This window comes from Nyctereutes procyonoides, unplaced genomic scaffold, assembly GCF_905146905.1.
Source record: "Nyctereutes procyonoides isolate TBG_1078 unplaced genomic scaffold, NYPRO_anot_genome, whole genome shotgun sequence".
NCBI lineage: Eukaryota > Metazoa > Chordata > Mammalia > Carnivora > Canidae > Nyctereutes > Nyctereutes procyonoides.
The window spans coordinates 13,839,928-13,860,267 of record NW_026575136.1 but is presented as its reverse complement, the minus strand read 5'-3'; the positions used below and the strand labels follow the sequence as shown (position 1 = coordinate 13,860,267).

The window sequence follows — 20,340 nt, the reverse complement described above, 5'->3', positions numbered from 1 at the left end:
GGGGACGGCGGGGTGCCCAGGGGAGGGGGAGGCCCCGGGGAGGGGGAGGCCCGGGGAAGGGGGAGGCCCCGGGGGAAGGGGAGGCCCCGGGGGAGGGGGAGGCCCGGGGAAGGGGGAGGCCCGGGGAGGGGGGCCGCGGGGAGGCGCTGCAGGCTCCGGGCCGCCCCTGGGGGTCCCGCCGACGCCCCTGCGCAGCCCCTGGCCGCAGCGCCCCCGTCCCCGGCCGCCGCCCGCCCGCGGGGAGCCCCAAGGCCGTGGGAAGCGAAAGTGAAAGTCCTGCGGGAGGCGCGCCCCGGGGAGCGAGCGGTGAGCGGGCCCGGGCGTCCGCCTCCGGGTTCCCGCCGCCTGAGGGCCCCGCCGCTCGTCCAGACGGACGCCCGCCCTGCGCCCGAGGTGGGTGCGCCCTGGGCTGGGGGGGCGGGGGGCGCTCTGTGGGGCGGCCCGGCTCCCGGGGAGGCCGCGGGGGAGGCGCGTCGGGGGCGGGGGGGCAGCGAACGGGTCCCCCGGCGGCCCGAGGCGGCCGCGTGCGCCGGTGCCCCTCCCCCTCCCCGCTTGAACCGGGAAAGGCCCGAGTCCCCTCCCGGCCGCGCAGGGGGCCCGGACTCCGACCCCTGGGGCCTCGCGCTCCGGGACGGCTGCGGGGATGGCTGCGGGGGCTGCGGCCACGCCTTCCTCCTGCACAACCTGCGATTGGGAGCTCAGTCCGGTCCCCGCAGCCCGCCGCACAGACGCCCTGGAGGCAGGCGGATGACACTGCTGGGGGGCTGCTGAGGTGACAGGGGCGCTGCTGGGGAGGGACTGCCGAGGTGACAGGGGCGCTGCTGGGGGCGGGGCTGCTGAGGTGACAGGGGCGCTGCTGGGGGAGGGGCTGCTGAGGTGACAGGGGCGCAGCTGGGGGAGGGGCTGCTGAGGTGACAGGGGCCCTGCGGGCGGAGGGGCTGCTGAGGTGACAGGGGCGCTGCTGGGGGAGGGGCTGCTGAGGTGACAGGGGCGCTGCTGGGGGAGGGGCTGCCGAGGTGACAGGGGCGCTGCTGGGGGAGGGGCTGCTGAGGTGACAGGGGCCATGCAGGCAGAGGAGCTGCTGAGGTGACAGGGGCGCTGCTGGGGGAGGGGCTGCTGAGGTGACAGGGGCGCTGCTGGTGGAGGGGCTGCCGAGGTGACAGGGGCCAAGCGGGCAGAGGGGCTGCTGAGGTGACAGGGGCGCTGCTGGTGGAGGGGCTGCTGAGGTGACAGGGGCCATGCAGGCAGAGGAGCTGCTGAGGTGACAGGGGCGCTGCTGGGGGAGGGGCTCTGAGGTGACAGGGACGCTGCTGGGGGAGGGGCTGCCGAAGTGACAGGGGCGCTGCTGGGGGAGGGGCTGCCGAAGTGACAGGGGCGCTTCTGGGGGCGGGGCTGCTGAGGTGACAGGGGCGCTGCTGGAGGCAGGGCTGCTGAGGTGACAGGGGCGCTGCTGGGGGAGGGGCTGCCGAAGTGACGGGGGCGCTGCTGGGGGCGGGGCTGCTGAGGTGACAGGGGCGCTGCTGGGGGCGGGGCTGCTGAGGTGACAGGGGCGCTTCTGGGGGCGGGGCTGCTGAGGTGACAGGGGCGCTGCTGGGGGAGGGGCTGCCGAGGTGACAGCGGTGCTGCTGGGGGCGGGGCTGCTGAGGTGACAGGGGCGCTGCCGGGGGAGGGGCTGCTGAGGTGACAGAGGTCCTGCGGGCAGAGGGGCTGCGGAGGTGACAGGGGCCCTGAAGGCAGCAGGGCTGCTAAGGTGACAGGGGCGCTGCTGGGGGATGGGCTGCTGAGGTGACAGGGGCCCTGCGGGCAGAGGGGCTGCTGAGGTGACAGGGGCCCTGCGGGCAGCGGGGCTGCTGAGGTGACAGGGGTGCTGCTGGGGGAGGGGCTGCTGAGGTGACAGGGGCGCTGCTAGGGAGGGGCTGCCAAGGTGACAGGGGCGCTGCTGGGGGAGGGGCTGCTGAGGTAACAGGGGCCATGCAGGCAGAGGGGCTGCTGAGGTGACAGGGGCGCTGCTGGTGGAGGGTCTGCCGAGGTGACAGGGGTGCTGCTGGGGAGGGGCTGCTGAGGTGACAGGGGCGCTGCTGGGGGAGGGGCTGCTGAGGTGACAGGGGCGCTGCTGGGGGAGGGGTTGCCGAGGTGACAGGGGCGCTGCTGGGGAAGGGGCTGCCGAGGTGACAGCGGTGCTGCTGGAGGCGGGGCTGCTGAGGTGAGAGGGGCGCTGCCGGGGGAGGGGCTGCTGAGGTGACAGAGGCCCTGAGGGCAGCGGGGCTGCTAAGGTGACAGGGGCGCTGCTGGGGGATGGGCTGCTGAGGTGACAGGGGCCCTGCGGGCAGAGGGGCTGCGGAGGTGACAGGGGCGCTGCTGGGGAGGGGCTGCTGAGGTGACAGGGGTGCGGCTGGGGGATGGGCTGCTGAGATGACAGGGGCGCTGCTGGGGGAGGGACTACTGAGGTGACAGGGGCGCTGCTGGGGGCGGGGCTGCTGAGGTGACAGGGGCGCTGGGGGAGGGGCTGCTGAGGTGACAGGGGCGCTGCTGGCGGCGGGGGTGCTGAGGTGGCAGGAGCGCTGCTGGGGGAGGGACTGCTGAGGTGACAGGGGCCCTGCGGGCAGAGGGGCTGCTGAGGTGACAGGGGCACTGCTGGGGGATGGGCTGCTGAGGTGACATGGGTGCGGCTGGGGGATGGGCTGCTGAGGTGACAGGGGCGCTGCGGGCAGAAGGGCTGCTGAGGTGACAGGGGCCCTGTGGGCAGCGGGGCTGCTGAGGTGACAGGGGCGCTGCTGGGGGAGGGGCTGCCGAGGTGACAGGGGCGCTGCTGGGGGAGGGGCTGCCGAGGTGACAGGGGTGCTGCTGGGGGAGGGGCTGCTGAGGTGATAGGGGCCATGTGCGCAGAGGGGCTGCTGAGGTGACAGGGGCGCTGCCGGGGGAGGGGCTGCTGAGGTGACAGGGGCGCTGCTGGGGGCGGGGCTGCTGAGGTGACAGGGGCGCTGCTGGGGGAGGGGCTGCTGAGGTGACAGGGGCGCCGCTGGGGGAGGGGCTGCCGAGGTGACAGGGGTGCTGCTGGGGGAGGGGCTGCTGAGGTGACAGGGGCGCTGCTGGGGGAGGGGCTGCCGAGGTGACAGGGGCGCTGCTGGGGGAGGGGCTGCCGAGGTGACAGGGGTGCTGCTGGGGGAGGGGCTGCTGAGGTGACAGGGGCCATGTGCGCAGAGGGGCTGCTGAGGTGACAGGGGCGCTGCCGGGGGAGGGGCAGCTGAGGTGACAGGGGCGCTGCTGGGGGAGGGGCTGCCGAGGTGACAGGGGCGCTGCTGGGGGAGGGGCTGCCGAGGTGACAGGGGTGCTGCTGGGGGAGGGGCTGCTGAGGTGACAGGGGCCATGTGCGCAGAGGGGCTGCTGAGGTGACAGGGGCCATGTGCGCAGAGGGGCTGCTGAGGTGACAGGGGCGCTGCCGGGGGAGGGGCTGCTGAGGTGACAGGGGCGCTGCTGGGGGCGGGGCTGCTGAGGTGACAGGGGCGCTGCTGGGGGAGGGGCTGCTGAGGTGACAGGGGCCATGCGGGCGGAGGGAGGGGCTGCTGAGGTGACAGGGGCGCTGCGGGCAGAAGGGCTGCTGAGGTGACAGGGGCCCTGTGGGCAGCGGGGCTGCTGAGGTGACAGGGGCGCTGCTGGAGGAGGGACTGCCCAGGTGACAGGGGCGCTGCTGGGGGAGGGGCTGCTGAGGTGACAGGGGCCCTGCGGGCAGCTGGGCTGCTGAGGTGACAGGGGCGCTGCTGGGGGAGGGGCTGCTGAGGTGACATGGGCCCTGCTAGGGGAGGGGCTGCTGAGGTGACAGGGGCGCTGCTGGGGGAGGGGCTGCTGAGGTGACAGGGGCCATGCGGGCGGAGGGGCTGCTGAGGTGACGGGCGCTGCTGGGGGAGGGGCTGCCGAGGTGACAGGGGTGCTGCTGGGGGAGGGGCTGCTGAGGTGACAGGGGCCATGTGGGCAGAGGGGCTGCTGAGGTGACAGGGGCGCTGCCGGGGGAGGGGCTGCTGAGGTGACAGGGGCGCTGCTGGGGGAGGGGCTGCTGAGGTGACAGGGGCGCTGCTGGGGGCGGGGCTGCTGAGGTGACAGGGGCGCTGCTGGGGGAGGGGCTGCTGAGGTGACAGGGGCCATGCGGGCGGAGGGAGGGGCTGCTGAGGTGACAGGGGCCCTGCGGGCAGCGGGGCTGCCGAGGTGACAGGGGTGCTGCTGGGGGAGGGGCTGCTGAGGTGACAGGGGCGCTGCCGGGGGAGGAGCTGCTGAGGTGACAGGGGCGCTGCTGGGGGCGGGGCTGCTGAGGTGACACGGGCGCTGCTGGGGGAGGGGCTGCTGAGGTGACAGGGGCGCTGCTGGGGGCGGGGCTGCTGAGGTTATGGGGGCGCTGCTGGGGGTGGAGCTGCTGCGGTGACTGTGACCGCCGACGTAGTGGCTTGGAAACCACACATTGGGGGCCCGGGTGGCGCCGTGCCTGAGCCTGGGCCTGTGGCTCCGGGGTGCTCCGGGTCCTGGGTTTGAGTCCCACGCCAGGCTCCCTGCCCCGCGGGCCGCTGCCGCTCCTCCGCGCCGGGCCACACGGTGTCTGCCTCAAGTAAATGAGTAGAGTCGTTACAAAGAAGCAGGGAAGGACGGGAGCGCTGTTCGGGGCCGACGTGTTCTGTGCCCATGTTGGCCCAGGCCCGGTCGCCCGGCGCTGCGGGGAGCCGCCCGCGAGGTGCGGGCCCGTGTGTGTGCAAGCCCGCGCACACGTACAGCCGCGTGTCTGTCCCCCTCTGCGTGCGGGGAGCCTGACGACACGCTCCCAGGGCCAGTGCCAGTGCAGAGCAGCCGTTCTGGGTCCGTCCGTCTGTCTCTGAGGTGCGTGTCTGGCCGGGAGCACCAGCTCCTCTGACCCTCACTCCTTACTTGAAAATCCCCTTCGTGGCACTTGGGCCCGGGAGCTCCAGGCTTCTCGTAGTTTCCTGCTCCGCGGGTGGAAGAGCCGGTGCCCCGGAACCCGGGCCCTCCCAGTGGAGGACAGGTGAGGCACCAGCAGCCGGTGCTACGGTCCCCTCTGCTTCTTGGACGCTGCTTGTGTGGACACTTTTTTTTTTTTTTTGCCAGTTTTCTATTTTTTTTTTTTTTAAGGAGGAATAAATCTTTCCCCTGTTTCTTCTACAAGAAGAGTGAGAATCTAGCTACTGGAAATTTGAGAGGATTATATCACAAACCAGTTACTAAAGTGCTTCTGAGACAATAAAGACATGATACTCCTTTTCTCATGTTTGATCTGGGACCTTTCCATCTCAGTGAATTCATTTGCAGGCAAATGTCCTTTATTTTTATTTTTATTTATTTTTTTATTTATTTTTATAAAGCCCGTGGGCCTTTAAAAAACAGTTTTTAAATGTATAAAATAAAATATATAGAATTACAAAGGAAGCCAATTATATTGAAATACAATGATGAGAATATTAAAAACATCTTTGACATTGTAATATATATCAATATATTACAGTGTATTATAAGACCTGGTGGTGAGTTTAATGACTCTCATAATTTTGAAGGAAGGTTTTACACAAACAGCATTTCAGGATACCTGCAAGAGTTACAATGATTTTTGAAGATATTTGTGCCATTTTGGCAGCTTTGGTCACAGGTGCTGCAAAGACCACATGGCTTGTTATCTGTACTCATATTTGAAGAGAATACTAACTTTTTTTTAAATTTTTTAATTTTTTTTATTTTATGATAGTCACACACAGAGAGAGAGAGGCAGAGACACAGGCAGTGGGAGAAGCAGGCTCCATGCACCGGGAGCCCGACGTGGGATTCGATCCCGGGTCTCCAGGATCACGCCCTGGGCCAAAGGCAGGCGCCAAACCGCTGCGCCACCCAGGGATCCCGAGAATACTAACTTTTAATCAAAGATTATTAGAAGTAAAGATGTAATTTTTTTCCTGTTGATGTTTGTGGACTAGGGAGGATTTGTGAAAATGTACGTGTGAGGGGCTCCTGGGTGGCTCCATCGGTAAAGCATCTGACTCTTGATTTCAGCCTGGGTCTTGATCTCAAGGTCAGGGGTTTGAGCCCCACCTTGAGCCCCATGCTAAGTGTGGAGCCTACTTAAAAGTTTTTATTTTTTATTTTTTTAAAGAACTACAGTAGGGACGCCTGGGTGGCTCAGGGGGTGAGCGTCTGCCTTGGGCTCAGGGCGTGACCCCAGGTCCTGGGATCGAGTCCCGTGTTGGGCTCCCTGCATGGAGCCTGCTTCTCCCTCTCCCTGTGTCTCTGCCTCTCTCTCTGTGTCTCTCATGAATAAATAAATAATATCTTTAAAAAAAACAATGAATACTATACGTGTAGAGGAGAGGTATTTGAGAGGGGCCTTTTTACTCCATTTACATTTGGGAAATGCAATAGGAAGAATTAGATGTTTAAATCAAAACCTTTGAAAAGACCAAAATTGAAATCTTTGCAAATGGAGCATCATATTATGATTAAGATATGAACCTCAAAGGAATATTAATGCCTGCTATTTTCTATTATTGTGTTGAAAAGCAAAGAATTTTTAGAATTCTTTTATACATTTACAGACGCTACAGTTATTTGAAATATAGACTTGGTCCAAATATAAGCCACATGACAATAAAGGCTTTGATGATAAGAAAAAAGATATAGCAAAGAAGAGGCGTTTCTTCTGTGAAAGGGTAAAAGTTATTTCTTTCTTCTTGAATTTATATATATGTACTATTTTTAAAAATATTTACTTTTTACAATAATTAGGTAATCATGGCAGAAGATGAACACAGGGAAAAACGAGTTTTTTTGGATCGTTGGTCAAATGGAGAAGTAACGAAAAATGAACTAAGAAAGGTAAATATTACTAGATATTGTTAAAATTATTTTATATCTATAAGTTTTGTAGTGAAGCATGTTTTATATGTGTTTGCCTAACATTACTTTGAATTTGGGAAGATATTAAGGTTTTCTTTTTTTTTCTTTTTCTTTTTTTTTTTTAGATATTAAGGTTTTCAAGCATTTTTCTTCCATTATTCAAGTCTCACAGAAAGAATCATTTCTATTCTTTCGTTGTAAGGCTTAGAATATTAGCTATCTTTTCCTCCCCTCCTTCCTTTCTTTGATTTGCACCTAGAAGTTAAGGACTTAGTTAGCAATTATCTGATCAGACCCAAGAGGGGAGGGAGACTCAGGTGGCTTGAGCCACTTACCCAGGGCCATATGTCTGGCATGTCTATACTGTGGGAATCACAGCAAAAAAAAAAAAAATTTAATTGGTCTCAAGTAACATATGTCTACAATTACAATGCAATTTTCTTATTTACTTATTTTTTTAGAAATTTGTTTATTTATTTTAGAGAGAACGCAAACACGAGCTGCTGGGGGTGGGAGAAGAGGGAGATAGAGCCCCAAGGTGAGTCCATGCCGAGTGCAGAGCCCGACACTGCGGAGTCTCAGGATTCGGAGATCATGACCTGAGCTGACACCAATCAGACGCTCAACCGACTGTGCCACCCAGGTGCCCCTAACTTAAAAGTGATATTGTTGTCACAAATGGCCAGGAAGGCAGTTAATAAGGTTGAGGTCTGGCTCTCAATCCGTGCTCTACAAAATCTTCTGTGACTTTGGTCTTGTGTGAAAGGTAGTTTCACTGCTTGTATAGAGGAGATAATAATACTTGTCAGAAGTAGAAGAATCAATAGGTGATGATGTATTCCTTTGCCTTTATTAGGGTGATAGGAATGTAGCTTCTTGGATTCATTTAGAAGAATGAGGTCAGCGGCTGTTTAATTTTTTGGTGCTGTTTGATTTTTTTAGAGATTAACTGACAGACTCACAAAGGAAAATATTCAACTAAAGGAGGAGATCCAAAGGCTCGAAGCTGAGTTACAAGAGGCCACCAGAAACTCCCAGGTATCTCTAATTAGTTTATGTGTCACATTTTTAGTTGACACCATTTTTCAGAAAAGCCAATTTAATGATACAGAATTCACCTTTGAAACATTGTGGTCATTGTCTCTCTGTGTCAAATAAATAAAGTCTTTAAAAAAATAAAAATAAAAACATTGTAGCCATTGATGGCACCATGGTTTGTAGTAGCTCTAAAATGAAAACAACTCAACTCTCCATAGTAGAATGAATTATTAATTTGAAGTGTATTGACAAAATGGAATACAACACAGCGACAATGAACAGAATATAACCACATGCAAGCCTCATGGATGAACTTCATAAGCACAGTGTTGAGCCAAAAAAGATAAACGAGGGCATATCATATACTTGCATTTAAATAAGCACAAGAGCAGGGTGTTAGAAGTTAGCATCTGTTGCCCTTGGAGGCAGGTAGGAACTGGAAGGGAACCAAAGGAGGCTTCTGGGGTGTTGGTCATGTTCTGTTTATTGATCAGGGCTCTGGTCACATGCGTGTGATCACTTTGTAAAATTTCATCTGGCTGTATATTTCTGATAATACACATTTAAAATTTTTGTATATGCTTTTATTTTTTAATGTATGTGTATGTTAATGCAAAAACAAAAAACATATTGGTCGTTATTAGTCACTTTTGGATCAAATTATTGGTCTTCTCACTAAATTCCTTTATTGCTCTTCTAATCCAAGTAATTTAAATGAATTTCACAGTTTTTTAAAAAAATCGGACATATGTCTTCACCATTTAAATTCTCTCCGAAATTTTTCTGTATTTGAATTAGACATAACTTTTCACCCCTTTTTGCTTTCTTTTTTTTTTTTTAAGATTCTATTTATTTATTTGAAAAAGAGCAAGAGAATGAGAAAGAGAAAGAGAGAGAGAGCATGAGCAGAGGGTAGGGGCATAGGGAAGGGGGAGGAGCAGACTCCCTGCTGAGCAGGAGCCAGTGCTGGACTCGACCTCAGGACCTGAGTCAAAGGCAGACACTTAGCCGACTGAGCCACCCAGATACCCCTCTCCCCATTTTTGTCCATAACAACTCATTGTTCAGACAAACAAACAAACACCTGTCTTTAAACAACTTAAATGCTTAAAACGTTGTCACTTTTTGTTTCTGAAATGGGGGGTAGGATATTGAATATATCAATTCAAGTGGGGTTCCCGTGTTTATGGGATGTAGGGAACACTCCGTTACCGTCCTGGCTGGAGAGCAATCACTTCACCCTCTAACTCACAGGGCCTTGGGAACCCAGCCAGCTCAGCCAGTCCAATTTCCAGAGGACTGAAACTGAGGTCTAGAGAGCATAGGTGAGTTGCTCCTGGCCAAGTGTGCCTAAGACCAAAATCAGGCACTCTCGTTCCAGAAAGCTCTCGACTTTTCAGAGTATATTGGGTATTTCCACATTATTGGGAAACACTGCCTTTTCTCAGACACTGCCAGTTGTTTTGAAATTGGACTTACAGTAATCAAATTCTACAGAGGTTATGTGTGAAGATACAGGGCAGATGTGAGAAATGTGAAATTAGGTCAAATAACTTATTGACTCTTTCTAACCCCTTTGTGAGAACACAAACATTTTCTTGCAGCATGTAAAATGATTATGGGAAATAGAAATGCAAACAACATGGGGCACCTGGGGGGCTCAGCGGTTGAGCATCTGCCTTCAGCCCAGGCCGTGATCCCAGATTCCCAGGATCCAGTCCCACGTCGGGCTCCCCGCAGGGACCTGCTTCTCCCTCTGCCCGTGTCTCTGCCTCTCTCTCTGTGTCTCTCAGGAATAAAAAAAGAAAGAGAGAAAGAAAGAAATGTAAACAACAGATTCGTTTGTGCATTTATATATAGTTGTGTATGTCTGGTAATCCCAGTGATTTTAACAGATAAGTCTAACCATGTAACTTTACCCTTCAGCTTACGAATTTTGTTGGTGGTGTCCCTTCGCATTTTTACAGACCTAAGTTTGATAATGGTTAAAAAATTGATGGGCAGGTGTTGGAGAAAGGGGAATTTAAATTTGAGAATTAAAACATAATTCAAGAGTCTTTTTTTTGGGATGAAATTATCCGGGTTAGCTATCAAAATACACATGGCATATACTCAACTATTTTATACTGCTTTGTTGTGAACATATGTCTAATGATTCCCTTGTAAGAGAGCCTATTATTAGTACGGTTGTTTAAGAGGTACTCCTCTACAGGAGTGATGTAGGCTTTAGAATCTAACACCATACAATATTGGCTAGTTTAAATATTGATTAGAAAAAATGAGAGATTATATATTTATAATTTCATCTGGGAAATAATATTAAAGGATCAGCATCTGATTACATTCCTGAGTACTTACCTAGGAAGAACTAATTACTAAAGATATTAAATAAGACTGCACTTGGGGGATCCCTGGGTGGCGCAGCGGTTTGGCGCCTGCCTTTGGCCCAGGGCGCGATCCTGGAGACCCAGGATCGAATCCCACGTCGGGCTCCCGGTGCATGGAGCCTGCTTCTCCCTCTGCCTGTGTCTCTGCCTCTCTCTCTCTCTGTGTAACTATCATAAATAAATGAAAAAAAAAAAAAGACTGCACTTGGTATTCTGTGGGATTCTGAAATCAGTGGAGGATGAATTATTGGACGGTCAAATCACATTATCACAAGAAGGGCTTAAGTTATTTCTTGTCTTGATTTTAATCAAACATTTCTGTTTAAATTAGATTAAAGAGGATATTCCTGAAACAAAGGTGAAGTTCACATCTTTAGAGAACCCTGAGACTGAGAGCCAGTTTTTAAACATCTCCTGTTCATTTCAAGTGAGCTCGCCAATTTTTTATGAGCTGCAGAAAGGGCAAGCTCTTATCACCTTTGAAAGAGAAGAAGGTACGAGCAATGTTCAAAAATTTGACTATGTTGGGGATCCCTGGGTGGCTCAGTGGTTTAGCACCTGCCTTTGGCCCAGGGCACGATCCTGGTGTCCCGGGATCAAGTCCCACATCGGGCTCCCGGCGTGGGGCCTGCTTCTCCCTCCTCCTGTGTCTCTGTCTCTGTCTCTCTCTCTCTCTGTGTCTATCATAAATAAATAAATAAATAAATAAATAAATAAATAAATAAATAAATATAAATAAATCTTAAAAATTTTTTTTTACTATGTTGCTTTTGGAAATCGCTGAGACTTCCAAAGAGCTTTCTTAGATACTTGGCTATTGCTTTAAAATTTTTACATCTATCATCTCATCTCATCTCATCTCATCTCATCTCATCTCATCTCATGGCGATACCTTGGGCAGACAGGATTATCCTCATTTGATGATGAGAAAACTGGGACATTAACTGCCAAGAATGTGATCACCTGTTGAGAACATGACGACCCTGGGACTCAAGCCCAGGTGTTGTGACGTCCAATACCAGTGTCTCTCTGCTCCACCTGCTACCTCCAAATGGTGTTAGCAAGAATGTCTTAAGCTGATAGAGCTCCATAGAGTTCCCCCAGAGTTCTCACAGACGGCTCCTCTTACGCTCACGTGACTGAGAGGAGAGTTACTATCTATTTACTTATTTTTAAAGATTTTATTTATTTATTCATGAGAGATATATATAGAGAGAAGCAGAGATACAGGCAGAGGGAGAAGCAGGCTCCATGCAGGGAGACTGACGGGGGACTCGATCCCAGGTCTCCAGGATCATGCCCTGGGCCGAAGGCAGGCACTAAACCGCTGAGCCACCCAGGGATCCTGAGAGTTACCATTTACATTTTATGGCTAAGGACACAGATTCTTGGGTGTGTAAGTGACTTACCTAAGGGCACATGACCAGTGGAAAGAACCCAAGAGTCAGCGATTTGGAAACGGGCCCTGACATTTGCTGAGTCTGCTGTAGGACCCTGTTCCAAGCCGGAGGCACGCTAGGGAGGACAATCTGGCCTTCAGGGCCAACGTTGCCCATTTCTAGATATGAGATTTGGGTTGGGTTCTTTCTGAATCTCAGAGTTTTCTGACAGGCCTTGAGACAGTGCCTACTTTATGGGGTTGGGCTGAGTATTAAATCAGAAATGCTGTTACACGGTGTCTGACACAAAATAAAAAGTAGATGTTAGCGGTCATTATTGCCACTCCTTGGGAGTTTTCCAGATAAGGAAACTGAAACTTAGGAAAGATAAAGAACTTATTCAAGGTCCATACAGTTAAAAATCGCGAAACTGAGAGCCACAACTTGAGTACCCATGCGCATTGTACTGGACCAACAGTCCTCACAGCAGGTCACTCTCTCTGGCCTTTATTCTTGTATCTGTCCAGTTATGGGGTGGGTCTGGATGGTTTTAAGCCCTTACAGTGCTCAGATTCTGAGAATCTAGGATTATAACTTGTATCTCCTTAGACCTGGTCTGTCACTACAGCCTGAATAAAAATATTAAAAAGAAGAGCATCCTTAGCAGATCAGCATATGCACCCACTGTCGGTTCACCTTGGGTCCACCTCGGCTGCAGCCGAGGGTAGAGACAGGGGCCAGGGGCCCTGTGTAGGCAGTTGGCAGGTGGCAGTGGTAACGGGGATACAACCAAAAGACAGAAGAAGGGATGTGGGAGGCAGGAATTCTGCAAGGGATTACTTGGGAATGCCGGGACTAGGGTTGTCTTTGGAAACCACTTCCATTCTCCTCACGGCTCTGAGGCCTTGCTCTCCTGGGACAACTTTGGGCTCAAACACAGTGGAACAGGGGTTGGCTTTTGAGAGCCACAGTGGTCCTCTCAGCTGTGTCAGATCACCAGATGTTGGAGGCTGGGGAGGAGGGTGTGGGAGAGAAAGAGGATCATCTAAGGATGACTTCACTGGCAGTTTCTGTTATTGTTGCCTGTTGTCATTAACAAAAAAAAGTCATAATTCAAGTTATGGAGTCATATCATGGTACATGGCTGCGCCCTGCCTCTTGGCCTGTTTCCTCCTTCAGCCGCGGTGTGTCTGGTTGTCACAAACACATGAGATTTGTCAGGCCGGGGTGGGCATCCCTTACCTTTGTGACAAATTAGTGTAAGTGGCCCTGCATTAACCACTGAAATGTTCTAAACTCTCATGTCCCACAATTAGAAATGAAATGCACACCCACATTCTTTTTTTTAATAAATTAATTTTTATTGGTGTTCAATTTACCAACATACAGAATAACACCCAGTGCTCATCCCATCAAGTATCCCCCTGAGTGCCCATCACCCATTCACCCCCACCCCCCACCCTCTTCCCCTTCCACCACCCCTAGTTCGTTTCCCAGAGTTAGGAGTCTTTATGTTCTGTCTCCCTTTCTGATATTTCCCACACATTTCTTCTCCCTTCCCTTATATTCCCTTTCACTATTATTCATATTCCCCAAATGAATGAGAACATACACTGTTTGTCCTTCTCCGATTGACTTACTTCACTCAGCATAATACCCTCCAGTTCCATCCACGTTGAAGCAAATGGCACACCCACATTCATTTTAAACTGAAATGTCGCTGCTGTCTGGATTTCTAATGATTTGGGGCATAACTACAGTACTGAGCCTCTCCCATGCGCACAGATAAATTAGCTTTGATAGTTTTGTGATTGGTACAGGCTATCATCTTTTTAAATAAATGATCTCAAGACATTCTAGCAAAAGGAGAATTCCTCATTAAATACAGCCAAAAATAAATAAATAAATAATTAAACACAGCCAAAAAATAAAAAAGACTCACACTTCGATGTTCAAGCTTATGTGGTCTTTAATATGTCATCCTTAGGAAAGACGAAAATGAACATTTATTTCTTTGGTGTTTATAGCATATTAAAGAGGAGTGGCAAATGATAAATAAGATTGTCAGAATGCCACTGGCCCACACAACTTTTTCCGGCTTACTCAATGCCGAAGAAGTTTCTGGCTGTGCTTTAATTAATGCACTAAGGGAATTCTCTCATCATCTGTTAACAGGAATTCCAAAGGGCGTGTGGTTGAGCTGAAATACTAGATGAATTTCCGAAGCATCACCAGGCTTATCTCTTAAGAGATGAATCTGGAACTTGATGAGATTTTCTACATTATACTTTTTTTCCAGTTTTGCTGAGAAATCATTGATACATATCACAGTCTAAATTTCAGGTGTATGGCATGGTGATTTGCATATATTGTGAAATGGTCACCGAAGCAGGTGTAGCCAACATCTATCTTCTCATATAGATGCAATAAACAGAGCTCTTATAGATTCAACAAAAAGGGCAAAAAACTTTTTTTGCTTGTAATGAGTATGCTTAGGATCTAGTCTCGTAACAGCTCTCCTGGATACCACACAACAGCGTTAGCTGTGGTCACCATGTTCTACATTACATCCCTGGAACTTATTTATCTTATAACTGGAAGTTTGTACCTTTTTGACTACCTTGTGATTTTTACTGATATATTTTGACATTTCAACATTAATATATCTATTTGCCACTTTGGTGACAAGACTATTATCACTTGAAAGTCCTAGGATAATGTTTTAAAACATTAGATCCTGGGCAGCCCCGGTGGCGCAGCGGTTTAGTGCTGCCTGCAGCCCGGGGCGTGATCCTGGAAACCCTGGATCGAGTCCCACGTCAGGCTCCCTGCATGGAGCCTGCTTCTCCCTCTGCCTGTGTCTCTGCCTCTCTCACTCTCACTCTCTCTCTCTGTCTCTATGAATAAATAAATAAAATCTTAAAAAAATTAGATCTTTTAAGATTAAAGGACATTTAAAATACCTATAATAATTTGTTTCTTAAACCAAAAGTGAAAACATCTATTAAAATCCTGGCAATTAGGGGGATCCCTGAGTAGCTCAGTGGTTTGGCACCTGCCTTTGGTCCAGGGTGTGATCCTGGAGTCCCGGATTGAGTCCTGCATCAGGCTCCTGGCATGGAGCCTGCTTCTCCCTCTGCCTGTGTCTCTGCCCCTCTCTCTGTCTCTCTATGTCTCTTTATAAAATCTTAAAAAAAAAAGAAAGTTAAAAAAATGGATTCCAGCTCCAACTTCTCAGCCTTAAAAAAAAAAAAAGATCCTGGCAATTAATACTCTGAAATTATTTTTCAGTTGCCCAAAATGTCATCAAGATGGGGAAACATCATATACGGATAGAAGATATAGATGTGGAGGTTGTGGCCAAGCCAGTTCCATTAAATTCAGGAGTCAGATTCCAGGTAACATGGTGATTAAGGCTTGTTAGGATTCTGTTGGGTGTGAACACTCTTCTCATCCGTATTCCTGAACATGAACTGATTTCCCAGGTCTGTGAAGAAGTGTCTAAGGTGAAGATCAATGTTAGTGAAATTCCCGACGCACTGCCTGAGGACCAGATGAGAGACAAGCTGGAACTGAGCTTCTCTAAGTCCCGGAACGGAGGTGGAGAAGTGCTGTGTGTGCAGTACCATAGGCCATCCCGCAGTGCCGTGGTCACCTTTATGGAGGCTGGAGGTAGTCACCTGTGGAGGCAGCTACAAAAGACTCTACCACTCAATCATGTGCTGCCATTTCTTTTCTTTTTCCTTTTTTTTTTTTTTTAACATGTATTTATTTTAGAGAGTGAGAGAGAGCAAGACGGGAGGGGCAGGGAGAGGGAGAGTCTTCAGCAGCCCCGTGCTGGGCGCAGAGCCCCATGGAGAGGCTCTGTCTCACAACTCTGAGGTCAGGACCTGAGCAGAAACCAAGAGTGCGACACTTAAACAACTGTACCACTCAGGCACTCCTATGATATGCAGTTTCTGAAAGTATTCCTTTTCTGTTCTTTTTTTTTGGAATTTACTTGACAGCATAATAATAGGGGATTTTTTAAAAATGTTATAAAATGGTAGGGTCCTGAAAATGATTTCTGTGAATGCTACTGAGAATACTACATATAACAGGTACTTCAATCCTAGTGCATCCTCATCCTTCATACTAGTGCCCAAGGACATGGGCATGTATTTCCTCTGAACCGCAGCACAACTCTGGAGATCCGTGTTATACTCACTTTATTGGTGAGGAAACGGAGTCCTAGGGAAGGTAAATAACTTACCCCCAATCACAGTGAGTATGTGGCAGAGAAATCTAAATATGCATATATAGAAAACCGTCACTTCCATCCCATCAATTTTGACAGATGAGGGTCTCTTAGGTGGAGACAATAGATTGCAGGGAAGACAAGCTGTTAGTTACCTTTATAGGTAGAAATGGATTTTTACTAAATCATCTGAGCGAGATTTACATTCTTATAATTAAAAATATAAAATTCTACAGATGCTTTTGTTAACGTGCCCAAGTGATTCTCCAAGGAAAAAATATCTTACTCCAGTTAATCCAGTTTTTAGGGTTTCTCCTGGGATTGCACATGTAATAAAAATCCAGCGATACAATTTAAAAAATACTGTTTTTCATAAGAGAGTAACACATTCTTTTCAAAGAAAATTGAGATAATAGAGAAGAGCATTAATTTAGTAAAAATGGAGACATTTCACTACATGTCCCTTCTACTGTGTAGTTAGTTATGGTTAGTTGAATGTCTTTCTAGATCTTTCTGGAATTGCTGGAGCATATGGTGATTCTATGTTTAATGTTTTGAGGAACTGCCATACTGCTTTCCACACTGGCTGTAGCATTTTATGTTCCTACTAACAGTGAACCAGGGATTCAGTTTCTCTACATCCTCATCAGCAGGGGCCTGCTCTCAACCTCCGCACCATATTGCTCACCCGAGATGGACTGGGGAGAGGAGAAAAAGCAAAGTGATAGGATATTCCTAAGAACTGTTTCCGTTAAACTTTATGCAATCTGAAACATTACCTTTTTTCCCTCTAGGAGAAAAATGCTGCTAAAAATAAGTCTGGTTATTCTTTGTGTTAGAGGAAACTGATGAATTTTTGTTATTTGCCTTCACTTTCTAGATGACATCCAACCGCCCCACCCCTCCCCCGTTGCTTAACATCATTATATCAGTTTACTGAATAATATTATATATTAGGTGCAGAACACCTAAGTAATTTTATATATAAAAATATAGGAATAAAAAAATTTATTATATACTGTGTGTATTGTAAAAAATATATAGGTATAGCATTCTAATCATAATTTTCAATTATGCTTCTTGAGAAACTGGGAAACTCACATGTTGTTAGGGTGAGGGGGTTACATTTTTGCAGGTGGTTATTGCATTTTGTGTACCTCAGGATAGATCTGTCTGAGGCCATCACAGTCCTTGCATTGATTGCAGTGGATAGTTCAAGACGGAAGGATCTGTTTAAACCCATTATTGTTTGGACTTATATTTTTCAAAATACACAATTTTGTATTTTTGTGTGTACTGTGGATCGTAGAATTCTTAAGAACATAATCACTCAAATTCACTGTTTAGTGTGGTGTTCTGTTTGAAGGAAGTTTTAACTTTGGTTAAAAATGTCTGTGATATAAAAAAGAAAATGATTTTTTAAAAATTTACTTCCAGTTGCTGACAAGATTTTGAAAAAGAAAGACTATCCACTTTATATAAATGAAAACTGCTACAACGTCATTGTTTCTCCATACACAGAAACACATTTGAAACACTTTCAGGTAAAGTCATCTCTTTTCTTTCATTTTGGGAACTTACTGCTCAACCCCGCCCCACAAAAAATAGAAAAGTTGTGAGTCTGCTAATGTTGAATCTTATTAGTGAGCAATTGCAAAATAGTTTCTTCATATCTGCTTGCTGCAAAATAAGTTTCTCTTTTTAAAAAGTATTTTAATGCAAAACTGTACCGAATTCGATTCTTTACACACTTTTTAAAACCTGAAATTACTTAGATAATGGCATCATATTTTTGTGTGTGGAGACATAGCTGCATTTCTCTCATGTGTTTACTGTCATTGGGCATTAAATCTAATTCTTTCCACTCATTTTCTCTGAACTCACTATGTTTACCCTGACCTGTTCCTTTTCTCTGTGGCTTCCTTGGGTATTATTTCTTTTTTCTTTTTTTAAATTTGCAGTAAGCAATTTTATTTCAAAATTGTATTTTGCTGTATAGTTCTTAAAATATGTTATAGAACATCATGTAGGTATTCTTTAATATTTTAACGTATATTTTATTTATTTTATTTTTTAATAATAAATTTATTTTTTTATTGGTGTTCAATTTGCCAACACACAGAATAACACCCAGAGCTCATCCCGTCAAGTGCCCCCCTCAGTGCCCGTCACCCATTCGCCCCCACCCCCCGCTCTCCTCCCCTTCCACCACCCCTAGTTCGTTTCCCAGAGTTAGGAGTCTTTATGTTCTGTCTCCCTTTCTGATATTTCCTACCCATTTCTTCTCCCTTCCCTTCTATTTCCTTTCACTATTATTTATATTCCCCAAATGAATGAGAACATATAATGTTTGTCCTTCTCCGATTGACTCATTTCACTCAGCCTAATACCCTCCAGTTCCATCCACGTTGAAGCAAATGGTGGGTATTTGTCATTTCTAATGGCTGAGGAATATTCCATTGTATACATAAACCACATCTTCTTTATCCATTCATCTTTCGATGGACACCTGGAAAACTTTGTGGAGGTTCCTCAAAGAGTTAAAAATAGACCTGCCCTATGACTCAGCAATTGCACTGTTGGGGATTTACCCCAAAGATACAGATGCAATGAAACGCCGGGACACCTGCACCCCGATGTTTATAGCAGCAATGTCCACAATAGCCAAACTGTGGAAGGAGCCTCGGTGTCTTTCCTTGGGTATTAAACCGCAGCCCTGTCCACCTGGTCACCCTCCTGAAAGCCACTCAAATGCTCAATTCTTAGTTTTGCTCCCCCCCCCCCATTCATGCGGCCACTTGGTGCTTCTGCTTGCACTTCTGACTATCCTTTCCTGGTCCTTCTGTCCGCAGCGATGCCTCTTTCCTCTGCTCGTCCTAATGCCACCAGTTATCTTCCCGAAACTCAGACCCACCTCGGATATTCTCTTCCTGCAACATCTCCCTGAGGCTCTTGTCTCTTCCAAGATAAAGTCCCAAATATTAGGCAGAGCTTATCAATATGAAGTTTTAGACCTCAAAGCTCTTGGAACGTTTTCTATTCATCTTTTAAACTTTCCTTCTTAGATGTTTTTGGGAATATCGGAAAGGACGGTGCTTCTGACTGGGATGGAAGATCTTCAGATGATGGATGAAGAAATTTTGCAGGATTTAGTTAACATTCACTTTCAGCGGGAGAAGAACGGAGGTGGAGAAGTAGAAGTGGTCAAATGTGCTCTAGACCAACCTTGCATAGCGTACTTTGAAGAATAGAGGCAGGAGATTATATGGCTGGTAGAGCCTCTGAGCCCAAATCACCATCAATATGTGACAAAAATAAATATCCTTTTCCTTTAAGGATATTAAGACCTGAATTCTTTAGTGCCCATTTATTCTTAGATACAAAATATATTTCTGTGTTTTTGAATTCCTTTTTGCTTCAAACTCTGGGGCATGTTTACAATACGTACTACGTGCACTGTATTAAAAAAAGTTCTGTTTATTCATAAGTTATGTGGATCCGGGCCACATCTGTTGAAATCAACCATAAGTGATGCAATTGTCCCCCTGCTGTGTTGGCTCGTTTGGTCAGGGGCATGAGGGCCAATTCTCTTTTGCAGTATGCAGACTTGACTCTGAACATTTCCCCCAAAGAAACGTTATATTCAGCTCTTTGTGATTTCTGTAGACTTTGAATTTCAAGGGACTTCAAGAGCAATCATTTCCCACTTTCCCATTGTGTAGCATGTTGTTCCACAGCCCCAAAAGTATTTTTCAGAGCTGAGTGTGGTCTTTTCACATAAATTTTCTTCGCCCAGAGTGCCAAGAGTCCCTGATTCTTTCATCTCCAAATAGAACTTACAAAGGCCATAATTTCCCTTCTTTTACACTTTTAATGGAAAGAATAAGGGAATGCCATCCTTGGAATAAAGGGAGAAGTAAATGCAAAGCTAGAGGCTCATCACTCATCATCCTAGATGCTAAGGAATGCCTGAAGAGGAAAGCACAGCAGCTGCCTTTTACGGGCTTACATTTTAGTTTGAGAGAGACCCAGTTCATTAGCAGTGGGAACTGTTTCTAAGTTGTAGAAATTAAACAGTGAAATGCAAGGTTCTTATTTAGAGAAGGTAAAATTCTCTTTGGTAAAGAATGTTTGAACAGCTTTTATCCTAATATGGTATGTTACATAAAGAGCAAACAGTGGAAGTAAGTTCATATTAAAATGCTGGCAGGAATGAAATGTTTTAAAAAAACAATTCTAAGCCTAAACCTACCCAGTGCTGCCTGCTATCTAAAATAAAGGGAAAGCTAATAGTGAAGAAATAGTGGATTATAGGGGAAAGGAGGGGAACTGAGTGGGAAAAATTAGAGGAGACAAACCATGAGAGACTCCTGACTCTGGGCAACAAATGGAGGGTTGCAGAAGGGGAGGAGGGCGGGGG

At 48.4% G+C, this 20,340-nt stretch overlaps 1 protein-coding gene across 1 annotated transcript; it reads left to right on the top strand.

Annotated features, from left to right (window-relative positions):
* The first annotated feature begins 138 nt into the window (after positions 1–138).
* LOC129495571 (N-myc-interactor-like) lies at positions 139–19,264 on the top strand. The gene is made up of 8 exons (XM_055303215.1): positions 139–393; positions 6,769–6,858; positions 7,822–7,917; positions 10,636–10,798; positions 14,975–15,081; positions 15,169–15,355; positions 17,358–17,464; positions 18,986–19,264. The coding sequence occupies exons 2-8, from the start codon at positions 6,775–6,777 to the stop codon at positions 19,169–19,171; spliced, it is 930 nt and encodes a 309-aa protein (XP_055159190.1). The 5' UTR covers positions 139–393; positions 6,769–6,774; the 3' UTR covers positions 19,172–19,264.
* The last annotated feature ends 1,076 nt before the right edge of the window (positions 19,265–20,340 follow it).

Coding starts and splice junctions, on each gene's coding strand:
- LOC129495571 (XM_055303215.1), top strand. CDS start 6,775: ATGGCAGAAGATGAACACAGGGAAAAACGAGTTTTTTTGGATCGTTGG. Junction 15,356..17,357: donor CACCTTTATGGAGGCTGGAG/GTAGTCACCTGT, acceptor ATTTACTTCCAG/TTGCTGACAAGATTTTGAAA. Junction 17,465..18,985: donor CACATTTGAAACACTTTCAG/GTAAAGTCATCT, acceptor TTTCCTTCTTAG/ATGTTTTTGGGAATATCGGA.